This window comes from Lampris incognitus, chromosome 20 (assembly GCF_029633865.1).
Source record: "Lampris incognitus isolate fLamInc1 chromosome 20, fLamInc1.hap2, whole genome shotgun sequence".
Taxonomy (NCBI): domain Eukaryota; kingdom Metazoa; phylum Chordata; class Actinopteri; order Lampriformes; family Lampridae; genus Lampris; species Lampris incognitus.
In genome coordinates this window covers 925,434-940,060 of record NC_079230.1, presented here as the reverse complement: position 1 = coordinate 940,060, position 14,627 = coordinate 925,434, and the positions used below count along the sequence as shown (strand labels likewise).

The window sequence follows — 14,627 nt, the reverse complement described above, 5'->3', positions numbered from 1 at the left end:
TTACTCAAGTCGAACATTTTTCAGCGGAAGCAAGGCACCATTTTGCGTTGTTTTACTTGAAGCAGTGATTTGTGGCCAAATGTAGCATGTGTTTCATTGACTTTTTATCAGTTAATGTAGCCTCAGGATTCAGTGTCCTGTCTTGTGTGAACACAGTACAAAGCAGCTATACGTCCCTGGTTTTCCATGTTGACCCCACCCCTCTCTTCTGATAGGGTGTTGTGACAGAGGTGCTGAGTGAGGGGGCGGGACTGTACACAATTGATGGAAAGGTTGGTCTGTGTTTAGCCTATCAGCCATCTTTGAGGAGGAAGCTACGGTCTGGTGACACAGTAGAGGTCAGTTACTTTTCTGTTTGAGGTTTTTCATACCAACTTCTTGAAATTATAAATGTTAATTAGAGGTTAATGGTAGAATATTAATGAGAGGTTAATGATAGAATATTAATAAGAGGTTAATGGTAGAAATATCAATTAGAGGTCAATGGTAAAATTTTAATTAGAGGTTAATGGTAGAATATTATTGAGAGGTTAATGGTAGAATATTAATTAGAGATTAATGGTAGAATATGAAGTCTTCCAAGCAGACTGTTACAGCAGCTTATGATGGGCTGCTGAAAGGCTTATAGAACCTAGCTTACCAACGCTTTCAGATGGTCCCCATTTGTACAGAAAATAAACTTCATAGTGGAATTGTAACATTAAAGTAATGTAGGTGTAATATATTCTTTATCTGTTTTATTTAAAAGAAACAGGCAAAATTTCCCACATGTGAATATGAAACAGATGCAGTGCCTACATGGTGTTAATTTCAAGCTAATTTGCAACTCATTAAATAGATAACATTTAAATAAATGTGGAACTCTGTGTTCAGGTTTGTTTACGATTAAAACAGCCATTAACCTCTAATTCATATTCTACCATTAATATGTAATTAATATTCTACAATTAACCTCTCATTAATATTCTACCATCAACCGCTAATTAACATTTCTACCATTAAACTCTCATTAATATTCTACCATTAATATCTAATTAATATTCTACCATTAACCTGTCATTAATATTCTACCATTAAGCTCTAATTAATATTCTACCATTAACCTCGAATTAATATTCTACCATTAACCTCTCATCAATGTTCTACCATTAATCTCTAATTAATATTCTATCATTAAGCTTTAATTGATATTCTGCCATTAATATATTAATTAATATTCTACCATTAACATCTCATTAATGTTCTACCATTAACCTCCAATTAACATTCTACCATTAATCTCTCATTAATATTCTACGATTAAGCTCTAATTGATATTCTACCATTAATCTCTAATTAATATTCTACCATTAACCTCTCATTAATGTTCTACCATTAACCTCTAATTAACATTCTACCATTAATCTCTCATAACTATTCTAACATTAAGCTCTAATTATTATTCTACCATTAAGCTCTAATTAATATTCCACCATTAACCTCTAATTAATATTCTACCATTAACCTCTAATTAATATTTCTACCATTAACATCTCATTAATATTCCACCATTAACCTCTCATTAATGTTCTACCATTAATGTCTAATTAATATTCTACCATTAAGCTCTAATTGATATTCTACCATTAATCTCTAATTAATATTCTACCATTAAAATCTTGTGGCGGACACTAGGGGCTATGCCTCTCACCCAGCAGGACTGTGAGCTGGGGGCGTGGTTTACGTTCCCGGGCTCGCCGGTGCAGGGTTGTTCCTGCTGCAGTTGGTTTTTGAAGTTGAGGAATAAACATCAAACTCGCCTTGGTCTCGTGTGTTTTTCCTCATTCCTGCCACATTGGTGACCCCGAATTGAACATGTTTGGAGCAGAAGATGTGTGTGAATCCACTTCGGCCACGCCGCCCCAACTCTCACATCCGGCCGTTCTCGCCGCGGCTGTGAAGCTCCCAGAGTTCTGGCAGAGCGACCCGGCCTCGTGGTTCCAGCATGTCGAGGCGCTGTTCCACCTGCGTGGAATCTCCGCGGACGACTCCAGATACTATCTGGTCGTCGCTGCGCTGGATCAGCAGTCCACACGCTGGGCCATGCAGCTGTTGCGCCCCTCCCCCCACAACACGGTGGGGGGAGGGGCAGATAGGATCCTCTCCCTATCCAGTCTGGGCGACGGGACGGCTGTGGATCTCATGGACAATATGCTGTCGCTGCTAGGCTCAGACGAAGGTGGGTTCCTTTTCCCGCACGTTTTCCTGCGCCAGCTCCCGTCTCTTGTGTGCGTGGCTTTGGCTAACTCCCCGTGTCTGGCTGCTGGTGACTGCCGAGGTTTGGCTGAGGAGGCCGATCGGGTCCTGCTGGCTACCAGACGGTTCTCTGTGCAGAGTGTGGCATCGGAGCCTCTGCAGCCGACGTCGGAGGACGCGGACCCGGCAGTGGTGGCTGGAGTGACTGCCCGGAGACGGCGCGGGAGAGGCCTCTGTTTCTTCCACCAGCGGGTCGGCGGCAAAGCGAGGCGCTGCGTCCCTCCGTGCACGTTTGAGGCGGCGGGAAACTCCAGGCCAGTGCTCAGTAGCAGCTGTGGGCGCTGGCGGACGTAGTGAGCTGCTCTTCATTAAGGACACGATGTCAGGAAGACGGTTTCTGGTGGACTCAGGCTCGCAAAAGAGCCTACTCCCTCCTGCTAAGACAGACAGGTCGGCCGAAGGCGGCGGCCCACAGTTAAGTGCAGCTAACGGTTCGTCCATTGCGACGTTTGGCACAAGGTTGGTGACTGTTTGCTTCCACGGGCGCCATTTTGAGTGGGACTTTGTAGTCGCCGCCATTACTGTTCCTATTATCGGCGCGGATGTTCTGTGTGCTAATGGTCTGCTGGTTGATGTTGCAAACCGCCGTTTAATTGATGCTGTGTCTTTCGCCACTGTTCCGTGCGAGACAGGGGGAGCCGGGCCGTTAACACACACTAACTTTTTAGCATTAGGGGATGTTTTTCAGTGTTTGCTGGCGGATTCTCCATCGGTGACTCCACCTGCCTTTTCCATCACGGTTACTAAACACGGGGTAGAACATTTCATTCCCACTCTGGGACCGCCAGTTTTGGCGCGCGCGCGGCGCCTCGACACAGTACAATGGGCTCCAGCTAAGGAGGAGTTCGCCATCATGGAGCGTCTGGGTATAGTGAGGCGTTCCAACAGCCCGTGGGCCTCGCCGCTTCACATGGTGCCCAAGGCAGATGGGTCGTGGCAGCCTTGCGGCGACTTTCGCCGCCTAAACAACGTCACCGCCAATGACCGCTATCCCATCCCACACATACAGGACTTTTCCATACGCCTGGCAGGTACCACTATCTTCTCTAAGGTGGACCTGGTGCATGGCTATCATCAGGTTCCCGTGCGCGCAGAGGACATGCCCAAGACCGCAGTGATCACCCCATTTGGGCTTTTTGAGTTCTTGCGCATGCCTTTTGGCTTGAAGGGGGCAGCGCAAACCTTTCAGAGGCTGATGGACTCGGTGTTGCGTGACCTTGCTTTCGTGTTCGTTTATCTCGACGACATATTAGTGGCCAGTCCGTCAGCTGAAGAGCACCTGGCGCACCTGAAACAGGTTTTCCGTCGTCTGGACGAACCCGGCCAAGTGTCAGTTTGGACTGCCGGTGATTGACTTCTTGGGTCACCGCATTTCGCCGCAAGGCGCGGTCCCGTTGCCTTCTAAGGTGCAAGCGGTGGTGGAATTTCCCCGCCCAGTCTCTGTTAAGGCATTGCAGGAATTCTTAGGCATGGTGAATTTCTATAACCGTTTCCTCCCTCGCGCTGCCCACCCCCTTCAGCCACTTTATGAAGCCCTGCGGCTTAAGAAGGCTAACGACCCTGTTGACTGGACTCCCGAACGGGTCCAGGCCTTTGACGGAGCTAAGTGCGCCTGGCTAACGCTGCCCTCCTCGCCCATCCTACACACACGGCGTCCATAGCTTTAACAACCGATGCGTCTGACATAGCAGTGGGGGCTGTGGTTGAACAGCGTGTGGTGAATGCGTGGCAGCCACTCGCATTTTTTAGCCGCAAACTGCGAGATAGCGAGCGCAAGTACAGCGTTTTTGACCGGGAGTTGCTGGCACTGCACCTTGCAACCCGGCATTTCCGCTTCCTGCTGGAGGGTTGCCCATTCACGGCTTATGTGGATCATAAGCCGCTGACTTTCGCCATGTCCAAGGTGACTGAGCCGTGGTCTGCTCGTCAGCAGCGCCACCTAGCGGCAATCTCCGAGTTCACAACGGACATTCAGCATGTGGCCGGGAAGTCCAACCCTGTTGCTGATTGTCTGTCGCGTGTGCTTGTGTATCCTGTGCACCTTGGTGTGGATTTCTCCGCTATGGCTGCCGACCAGCCCAGCGACCCCGACGTCCTTGCCCTTAGGTCAACGCGTACCGGCCTCAAGCTAGAGGATGCTGTGATGCAGGAAGGCAGTCCTGCCCTCCTCTGCGATGTCTCCACTGGCCGTCCCCGCCCCGTTGTTCCAGTGGCCTGGCGCCGTCGAGTTTTCGATTCGATTCACTCCCTCTCGCACCCTGGAGTTTGGGCGTCGGTGAAGTTGGTCGGTTCCAAGTTCGTCTGGCCTGGCCTCCGCAAGGACGTCAAGGGGTGGGCAGCTGCATGTGTAGTGTGCCAGCGCGCTAAGGTCCACCAGCACACTAAATCACCCCTCGAACCGTTTCCGATCCCGGCCAGACGTTTCGACCACGTGCATGTGGACTTGGTGGGCCCTCTACCTTCTTCACAGGGTTTTACGCACCTGCTCACAATGGTAGATGGCCAGAGGCTGTCCCTCTATCCTCCACAACATCCTCGGATGTTGCACGCGCTTTTCTGTCCTCCTGGGTCGCCCGTTTCGGCACTCCGTCAGATATCACCTCAGACAGGGGCCCCCAGTTCATGTCAGAGCTCTGGTCGGCACTTGCGTGATCCTTGGGTGTGCAGGTACACCGCACTACCGCGTATCACCCTCAGGCTAACGGCTTGTGTGAACGTTTTCACCGGTCGCTCAAGGCAGCGCTGCGCTCTCAGATGGTAACTGGGTGGACCGTTTATCTTGGGTTATGCTCGGGTTGCGTTCGGCTCCTAAGGAGGACCTCGACGCTTCGCCCACTGAGCTGGTGCTCGGTCAGCCGCTCCGCGTCCCTGGGGAATTTTTGCCTGGGAGTTCCGCTCCGCGACCCCGTCCGGCCGTTTATCCTTTTTTGTCCGACAGCACTCGGGTTCCAGACCCCGTTCACCATTGTTTTCCGCGGTCGTTCGCGCCTGCGGAGCTCATGTCGGCTCGTTTTGTTTTTGTACGGCATGAGGCTCACCGCTCGCCCCTCCAACCCCCATACGATGGCCCATTTCGGGTTCTTGAGACAGGTCCTAAGGGTTTTGTGCTGGATATGGGTGGGCGTAGGGAGCGTGTCACGCTTGATAGCTTAAACCGGTGCACAGGGTGGCAGGCGAAGTTGTGTTTCCGGCCCAGGTTCCCCGTCGGGGTCGTCCTCCTTCCAGGATCCCGGCAGTGTCTTCACGGGTTCAGCGTTCTGCTTCTCAGCCGACTTTGGACTGTGTTTCACCTACTGTTTCGGCTGAGGGACAGCGCAGCTGTTATGGCAGGCTGCTTAAGCCTCCAGTGAGACACTAATTTTCTTTCCAGGAGCCCCTTCTGGGTGTTCGGCGGACACTAGGGGCTATGCCTCTCACCTAGCAGGACTGTGGGCTGGAGGCGTGGTTTACGTTCCCGGGCTCTCTGGTGCAGGGTTGTTCCTGCTGCAGTTGGTTTTTGGAGTTGAGGAATAAACATCAAACTCGCCTTCGTCTGCTGTGTTTTTCTCATCCTGCCACACTACCATTAATCTCTAATTAATATTCTACCATTAACCTCTAATTAATTTTTCTACCATTAATCTGTAATTAATATTCTACCATTAATCTAAATTGACTCCGGAAGAGTCCAGCCCCTCTCCAGGTGTTTGGTACCAGAGCCCATGCTATGTGTGGAGGTGAGCCCAACTATGTCTAGTTGGTACCGCTCAACCTCTTGCACCAGCTCAGACTCCTTCCCTGCCAGAGAGGTGACATTCCACGTCCCGAGGACCAATCTGCGATGCCAAAAGTCGGCACGCCCCTGTCCCCGCCTTTGCCTGCCGCCCGGCCTGCCTTGCACCCTACCCCAATTACTTTTCTGGAGTTGGCCAAGGTGACAGGCGCTGGGCAGGTGTGGGGGTACTCACAAGTCCCTGGTTGAGCGCTGCCGTGTTGGAGTTCTCCCAGGGGAATGAGAGGGTCGCCTCTATACGACTGCGAGTCGCTCTGACTGTTGTGTGTGCTTATGCACCGAATAGCAGTTTGGAGTATCTGGCCTTCTTGGAGTCTCTGGGTGGTGTCCTGGATAGGGCTCCGCCTCGGGACTTTATAGTTCTGCTCGGGGACTTCAACGCTCACGTGGGCAATGAAAGAAGAAACCTGGAGGGAGCGTGATTGGGAGGAACGGCCTCCCCAATCTAAACCCCAGCGGTGCCTTGTCATTGGACTTCTGTGCGTGTCATGGATTGGCAATAACAAACACCATGTTCGAACATAAGGTAGTTCATAAGTATACTTGGTACCAGAACACCTTAGGCCGAAGATCAATAATAGACTTTGTGGTTGTATCATCAGATGTGTGGCCATATGTTTTGGACACTCGGGTGAAGAGAGGAGCAGAGCTGTCAACTGATCACCACCTGGTGGTAAGTTGGATCAGTTGGCGGGGAAGGCTGCTGGACAGACCTGGCAAACCCAAACGTGTAGTGAGGGTGAACTGGGAACGTCTGGCGGCGGCCCCTGTCCGTGAGGTCTTCAACTCCCACCTCCGGAAGAAGTTCTCGTGTATCCCGAGGGAGGCTGGGGACATGGAGTCTGAGTGGGCCATGTTCAAAGCCTCTATTGTAGATGTGGCAGGCAGGAGCTGTGGTTATAAAGTCATTGGTGCCTGTCGAGGCGGCAACCTAAGAACCCGCTGGTGGACACTGGTGGTGAGGGAAGCCATCAGGCTGAAGAAGGAAGCCTTTTGGACTTGGTTGGCCCAGGGGTCTCCTGAAGCAGCAGACAGGTACCGGGAGGCCAGAAGGGCTGCCACTTCGGTGGTCACGAAAGCAAAAACTCGGGTGTGGGAGGACTTCAGCTAGGCTATAGAGGAGGACTTTCGGTTGGCCTCAAGGAAGTTCTGGGAAACCATCCAGCGACTCAGGAAGGGGAAGCAGGGCTGGACTCAGGCTTTGTTCAGCCGGGGAGGGGAACTGTTGACCCGGACTGGGGATGTTGTCGAGCGATGGAAAGAACACTTTGAGGAGCTCCTGAACCCGACTAACACATCCTCAGTGAAGGAGGTAGAGTCTGAAGACTCAGGGGAAGCCCCATCCATATCCATATCCCTGGCAGAGGTCTCTGAGGTAGTTAAAAAGCTCCTCGGTGGCAAGGCGCCGGGTGTGGATGAGATTCGCCCTGAGATGCTGAAGGCTCTGGACATTGTTGGGCTGTCTTGGATGATATTCCTCTTCAGCATTGCCTGGAGGTTGAGGGCAGTACCTGTGGAGTGGCAGATTGGGGTGGTGGTTCCCTTATTCAAAAAGGGGGACCGGAGGGTGTGCTCCAATTATCAGGGCATCACATTGCTCAGCCTCTCTGGGAAAGTCTACACTAGGGTGCTGGAAAAGAGGCTCCAACCTATTGTCGAACCTCGGATCCAGGAGGAACAATGCGGACTCTGTCCTGGCCGTGAAACATCAGACCAACTCTTTACCCTTGCGGAAGTGCTGAGGGGGGCATGGGAGTTTGACCAGCCAGTCTGCAAGTGTTTTGTGGACTTGGAGATGGCTTACGACCGTGTACCCCGGGGCACTCTGTGGGGGGTACTGCGGGAGTATGGGGTACCGGAGCAGTTGGTACAAGCCATTCGGTCCTTGTATAACCAAAGTGAGAGCTGTGTCCACATTCTTGGCACAAAGTAAAACACGTTTACGGTGGGTGTCGGACTCCGCCAAGGTTGTAGCTCGTCTCCGATTCTGTTTGTGATATTCATGGACAGGATCTCAAGGCACAGCCAAGGTGAGGAGTGTGTCCGTTTTGGGAACCTCAGAATTGCATCTTTGCTCTTCACAGATGATGTGGTTTTGTTGGCTACATCAGAACGCGACCTCCAGCACGCACTGGGGTGGTTTGCAGCTGAGTGTGAAATGGCCGTGATGAGAGTCAGTACCTCCAAGTCTGAGGCCATGGTTCTCTACCGGAAAATGGTGGATTGCTCCCTCTGGGTTGGGGATGAGTTGTTGCCTCAAGTGAAGGAGTTCAAGTATCTCGGGGTTTTTTTCACGTGTGAGAGTAGGATGGAGCGGGAGATTGACAGGTGGATTGGTGCAGCATCAGCAGTAATGTGAACATTGTGCCAGATCGTTGTGGTGAAGAAGGAGCTGAGCCGGAAGGCAAAGCTCTCAATTTACTATTCAATCTTCCTTCCAACCCTCACCTATGGTCATGAGCTTTGGGTAGTAACCGAAAGGGTGAGATCGTGGATACAAGCGGCTGAAATGAGTTTCCTCCGTAGGGTGTCTGGCCTCAGTCTTAGAGACAGGGTGAGGAGCTCGGACATCTGGAGGGCGCGTGGAGTAGAGCCACTGCTCCTTCGCGTCGAAAGGAACCAGTTGAGGTGGTTTGGGCATCTGATTAGGATGCCTCCTGGGTGCCTTACCGGGCACAGCCAACTGGGAGGAGACCTTGGGGTAGATCCAGAGCTTGCTGGAGGGACTACATGTCCAAGCTAACCTGGGAACGCCTTGGGATCCCCCAGGAGGAGCTGGAGGGCGTTGCTGGGGGGAGGGACGTCAGGAGTGCCCTACTTATCTGGCTGCCACCGCGACCTGACCCCGGAGAAGCGGCTGAAGATGAATGCATGAATGAATAATCTCTAATTAATATTCTACCATTAACCTCTAATCAATATTTCTGCCATTAATCTATAATTAATGTTCTACCATTAATGTCTAATTAAAATTCTACCATTAACCTCTCATTAATAGTCTACCATTAATCTCTGGTTAATATTCTACCATTAACCTCTAATTAATATTCTACCATTAATCTCTAAGGAAACGTAGTGAGTTGAAAGTTTAATGTTTAAAAAAGGAAACAGAATGTGGAAAACCGGAACATCCAGACTTCTCATGCAGAGGTGAATGATGTGAAGTTAAAACCGTCATAGTTCAAGAGAAAAACAGGGCAGCCTCACGAGTGCGCTAGCTTTCAGCCAACCCACTACCTCTAAACATATTTCTACTCTATTACACTCTTTGTTATCCTTTTTATTTTACGAATTTTAATTTTAATTTTACCTTTAAAACATGTCCAACACACTACTGAGAATAGATGGATGAATAAACCGACAAATGGTTCAGTTGTAGTGAACGGAGTTCTTTTTAAAGACCATGTAAATCAGTGAGGCTTGGTTGCATGTCTGTTTGTGATAATAAAGTTTCACTGAATTTCTCAGCTTCATGACGTCCACTTCCTGTATGGGCCCTGTCCAGACCTGACTCCCAGCATGCTTTGTGCTTGTCTGCGTACCACTCTGAGAGTCAAGTCCTTCAGTAAGGTCATGGGGTCAGGGGTCAAATACAGCAGTGATGCAGCGCTGCCAGGGTTGCTACTAGAGAAGAATGTGGGTGTGTCCAGATACCTGTGGATGAGTCATGTGACTGCAAAGCTCAGACAGAGGTGAGACAGGTGTGTGTGTGTCAGAGCTGGTGGGCAGACATTTTGTTCCAATTCTGGTTCAACTGGGTTTGATTGACAGACGTTTCACACATCACATACGTGTGCACGCACGCACGCACGCACGCACACACACTCTGTAATGATAGTATATTACATAGAAAGCTCTCTGTGTCTCTCTGTCTCTGTGTGTGTGTCTGTCTCTGTGTCTCTCGCTGTGTCTGTGTGTGTGTCTGTCTCTGTGTCTCTGCTGTCTCCGTGTGTCTCTGTGTGTGTGTTTGGTCTCTGTCTCTGTCTCTCTCTGGCTCTGTGTGTGTGTGTGTGTGTGTGTGTGTCTCTCTGTGTCTGTCTCTGTGTCTCTGTGTCTCTGTGTGTGTGTGTGTGTGTGTGTGTGTCTCTCTCTCTGTTTCTGTCCCTCTCTGTCTCTGTCTGTGTGTGCGTGTGTCTCTCTCTCTGTCTCTCTATCGATCTATCTCTCTCTGTCTCTCTTTCTGTCTGTCTCTGTCAGTTCAGTTCAATTCAATTCAATAGGTGCTTTATTGGCATGACATATGTTTGTGTACATGTTGCCAAAGCATGTAAAACAACAACAACACAACAACAACAATGATTATAATAACAACAACAACAATGATTATGATATCAAACAACAACAGTAGCAATAGGTGCCGTCCCCCACTGTCTCTCAGGTTGTGGCAAGATAATATAAATCTCACTGCAATGCTCGCCGCTGGCCCCCTCCCAGGACCACCCGCAGCTTACCTGCGTCCTCCATGTCCTGCTACTCTGGAATCACATGTTCCAGCTCCTGGACAAAAGCCCGGCGCTGTTTTTCACATTTTTCACATTTAAGGAGGAAGCGCCCCTCTGTCTCCACCTCATCTGTCATGTATTGACCACATGTTTAATGCTCTTTTGGCAACCACGTCTTTTACTGTCTCCCCCTGTCTGTATGTCTGTCTCTCTCTCTATCTTTCTAGCTTGGTGCCCAGTCTGCTGAAGGAGGAGTGTGTTTGTGAGGTGGTGTGGAGGTTACAGCAGTGTCTGTGGACAGAAAGAGGAAGAGGAGGGAGGAGAGACATCTACACCGAGATGCTGGAGGAGACACACCGCTGTCCTCTGATGCTGGTACACACACACAAACACGTACACACACAGGAGCTTGTTATGAGATGTTTATGCATGTGTTAGCATGAGTCAGTGTGTGTTAGTGTGACCCTGTTCTCTGTCGTCCTCACCACCATCCTCCACCTCAACCCTGTTCTCTGTCGTCCTCACCACCATCCTCCATCCTGTTCTCTGTCGTCATCACCACCATCCTCCACCTCAACCCTGTTCTCTGTCGTCCTCACCACCATCCTCCATCCTGTTCTCTGTCGTCATCACCACCATCCTCCACCTCAACCCTGTTCTCTGTCGTCCTCACCACCATCCTCCATCCTGTTCTCTGTCGTCATCACCACCATCCTCCACCTCAACCCTGTTCTCTGTCGTCCTCACCACCATCCTCCATCCTGTTCTCTGTCGTCATCACCACCATCCTCCACCTCAACCCTGTTCTCTGTCGTCCTCACCACCATCCTCCACCGTTCTCTGTCGTCATCACCACCATCCTCCACCATACTCTGTCGTCATCACCACCATCCTCCACCGTTCTCTGTCGTCCTCACCACCATCCTCCACCATTCTCTGTCGTCCTCACCACCATCCTCCACCATTCTCTGTCGTCATCACCACCATCCTCCACCTCAACCCTGTTCTCTGTCGTGCTCACCACCATCCTCCACCGTTCTCTGTCGTCCTCACCACCATCCTCCACCTCAACCCTGTTCTCTGTCGTCCTCACCACCATCCTCCACCGTTCTCTGTCGTCATCACCACCATCCTCCACCATTCTCTGTCGTCATCACCACCATCCTCCACCTCAACTCTGTTCTCTGTCGTCCTCACCACCATCCTCCACCTCAACCCTGTTCTCTGTCGTCCTCACCACCATCCTCCACCGTTCTCTGTCGTCATCACCACCATCCTCCACCATACTCTGTCGTCATCACCACCATCCTCCACCGTTCTCTGTCGTCCTCACCACCATCCTCCACCATTCTCTGTCGTCCTCACCACCATCCTCCACCATTCTCTGTCGTCATCACCACCATCCTCCACCTCAACCCTGTTCTCTGTCGTCCTCACCACCATCCTCCACCGTTCTCTGTCGTCCTCACCACCATCCTCCACCTCAACCCTGTTCTCTGTCGTCCTCACCACCATCCTCCACCGTTCTCTGTCATCATCACCACCATCCTCCACCATTCTCTGTCGTCATCACCACCATCCTCCACCTCAACTCTGTTCTCTGTCGTCCTCACCACCACCCTCCACCTCAACCCTGTTCTCTGTCGTCCTCACCACCATCCTCCACCGTTCTCTGTCGTCATCACCACCATCCTCCACCATTCTCTGTCGTCATCACCACCATCCTCCACCGTTCTCTGTCGTCATCACCACCATCCTCCACCGTTCTCTGTCGTCATCACCACCATCCTCCACCGTTCTCTGTCGTCATCACCACCATCCTCCACCGTTCTCTGTCGTCCTCACCACCATCCTCCACCTCAACCCTGTTCTCTGTCGTCCTCACCACCATCCTCCACCGTTCTCTGTCGTCCTCACCACCATCCTCCACCTCAACCCTGTTCTCTGTCGTCCTCACCACCATCCTCCACCGTTCTCTGTCGTCATCACCACCATCCTCCACCGTTCTCTGTCGTCATCACCACCATCCTCCACCTCAACTCTGTTCTCTGTCGTCCTCACCACCATCCTCCACCTCAACCCTGTTCTCTGTCGTCATCACCACCATCCTCCACCATACTCTGTCATCATCACCACCATCCTCCACCGTTCTCTGTCGTCCTCACCACCATCCTCCACCATTCTCTGTCGTCCTCACCACCATCCTCCACCATTCTCTGTCGTCATCACCACCATCCTCCACCTCAACCCTGTTCTCTGTCGTCCTCACCACCATCCTCCACCGTTCTCTGTCGTCCTCACCACCATCCTCCACCGTTCTCTGTCGTCCTCACCACCATCCTCCACCGTTCTCTGTCGTCATCACCACCATCCTCCACCATTCTCTGTCGTCCTCACCACCATCCTCCACCATTCTCTGTCGTCATCACCACCATCCTCCACCTCAACCCTGTTCTCTGTCGTCCTCACCACCATCCTCCACCGTTCTCTGTCGTCCTCACCACCATCCTCCACCTCAACCCTGTTCTCTGTCGTCCTCACCACCATCCTCCACCGTTCTCTGTCATCATCACCACCATCCTCCACCATTCTCTGTCGTCATCACCACCATCCTCCACCTCAACTCTGTTCTCTGTCGTCCTCACCACCACCCTCCACCTCAACCCTGTTCTCTGTCGTCCTCACCACCATCCTCCACCGTTCTCTGTCGTCATCACCACCATCCTCCACCATTCTCTGTCGTCATCACCACCATCCTCCACCGTTCTCTGTCGTCCTCACCACCATCCTCCACCTCAACCCTGTTCTCTGTCGTCCTCACCACCATCCTCCACCGTTCTCTGTCGTCCTCACCACCATCCTCCACCTCAACCCTGTTCTCTGTCGTCCTCACCACCATCCTCCACCGTTCTCTGTCGTCATCACCACCATCCTCCACCTCAACTCTGTTCTCTGTCGTCCTCACCACCATCCTCCACCTCAACCCTGTTCTCTGTCGTCCTCACCACCATCCTCCACCATTCTCTGTCGTCATCACCACCATCCTCCACCGTTCTCTGTCGTCATCACCACCATCCTCCACCTCAACTCTGTTCTCTGTCGTCCTCACCACCATCCTCCACCTCAACTCTGTTCTCTGTCGTCCTCACCACCATCCTCCACCTCAACCCTGTTCTCTGTCGTCATCACCACCATCCTCCACCTCAACCCTGTTCTCTGTCGTCATCACCACCATCCTCCACCCTGTTCTCTGTCGTCATCACCACCATCCTCCACCTCAACTCTGTTCTCTGTCGTCCTCACCACCATCCTCCACCTCAACTCTGTTCTCTGTCGTCCTCACCACCATCCTCCACCTCAACCCTGTTCTCTGTCGTCATCACCACCATCCTCCACCCTGTTCTCTGTCGTCATCACCACCATCCTCCACCTCAACCCTGTTCTCTGTCGTCATCACCACCATCCTCCACCTCAACCCTGTTCTCTGTCGTCCTCACCACCATCCTCCACCTCAACCCTGTTCTCTGTCATCCTCACCACCATCCTCCACCTCAACCCTGTTCTCTGTCGTCATCACCACCATCCTCCACCTCAACCCTGTTCTCTGTCGTCCTCACCACCATCCTCCACCTCAACCCTGTTCTCTGTCGTCCTCACCACCATCCTCCACCTCAACCCTGTTCTCTGTCGTCATCACCACCATCCTCCATCCTGTTCTCTGTCGTCATCACCACCATCCTCCACCTCAACCCTGTTCTCTGTCGTCCTCACCACCATCCTCCACCTCAACCCTGTTCTCTGTCGTCATCACCACCATCCTCCACCCTGTTCTCTGTCGTCATCACCACCATCCTCCACCTCAACTCTGTTCTCTGTCGTCCTCACCACCATCCTCCACCTCAACTCTGTTCTCTGTCGTCCTCACCACCATCCTCCACCTCAACTCTGTTCTCTGTCGTCCTCACCACCATCCTCCACCTCAACTCTGTTCTCTGTCGTCCTCACCACCATCCTCCACCTCAACCCTGTTCTCTGTCGTCATCACCACCATCCTCCACCTCAACCCTGTTCTCTGTCGTCATCACCACCATCCTCCACCTCAACCCTGTTCTCTGTCG

The 14,627-nt window shown here is 51.7% G+C and overlaps 1 protein-coding gene across 2 annotated transcripts in view; it reads left to right on the top strand.

The window, feature by feature from the left end:
• ctc1 (CTS telomere maintenance complex component 1) overlaps positions 1-14,627 on the top strand; it is a 146,919-nt gene that overhangs the window by 73,148 nt on the left and 59,144 nt on the right. For both annotated transcript variants that reach the window (XM_056300419.1, XM_056300418.1), the window contains exons 8-10: positions 216-338; positions 9,536-9,759; positions 10,737-10,884. In XM_056300419.1, coding sequence (XP_056156394.1) covers positions 216-338; positions 9,536-9,759; positions 10,737-10,884 — 495 coding nt within the window. The remainder of the gene's footprint in view (positions 1-215; positions 339-9,535; positions 9,760-10,736; positions 10,885-14,627) is intronic.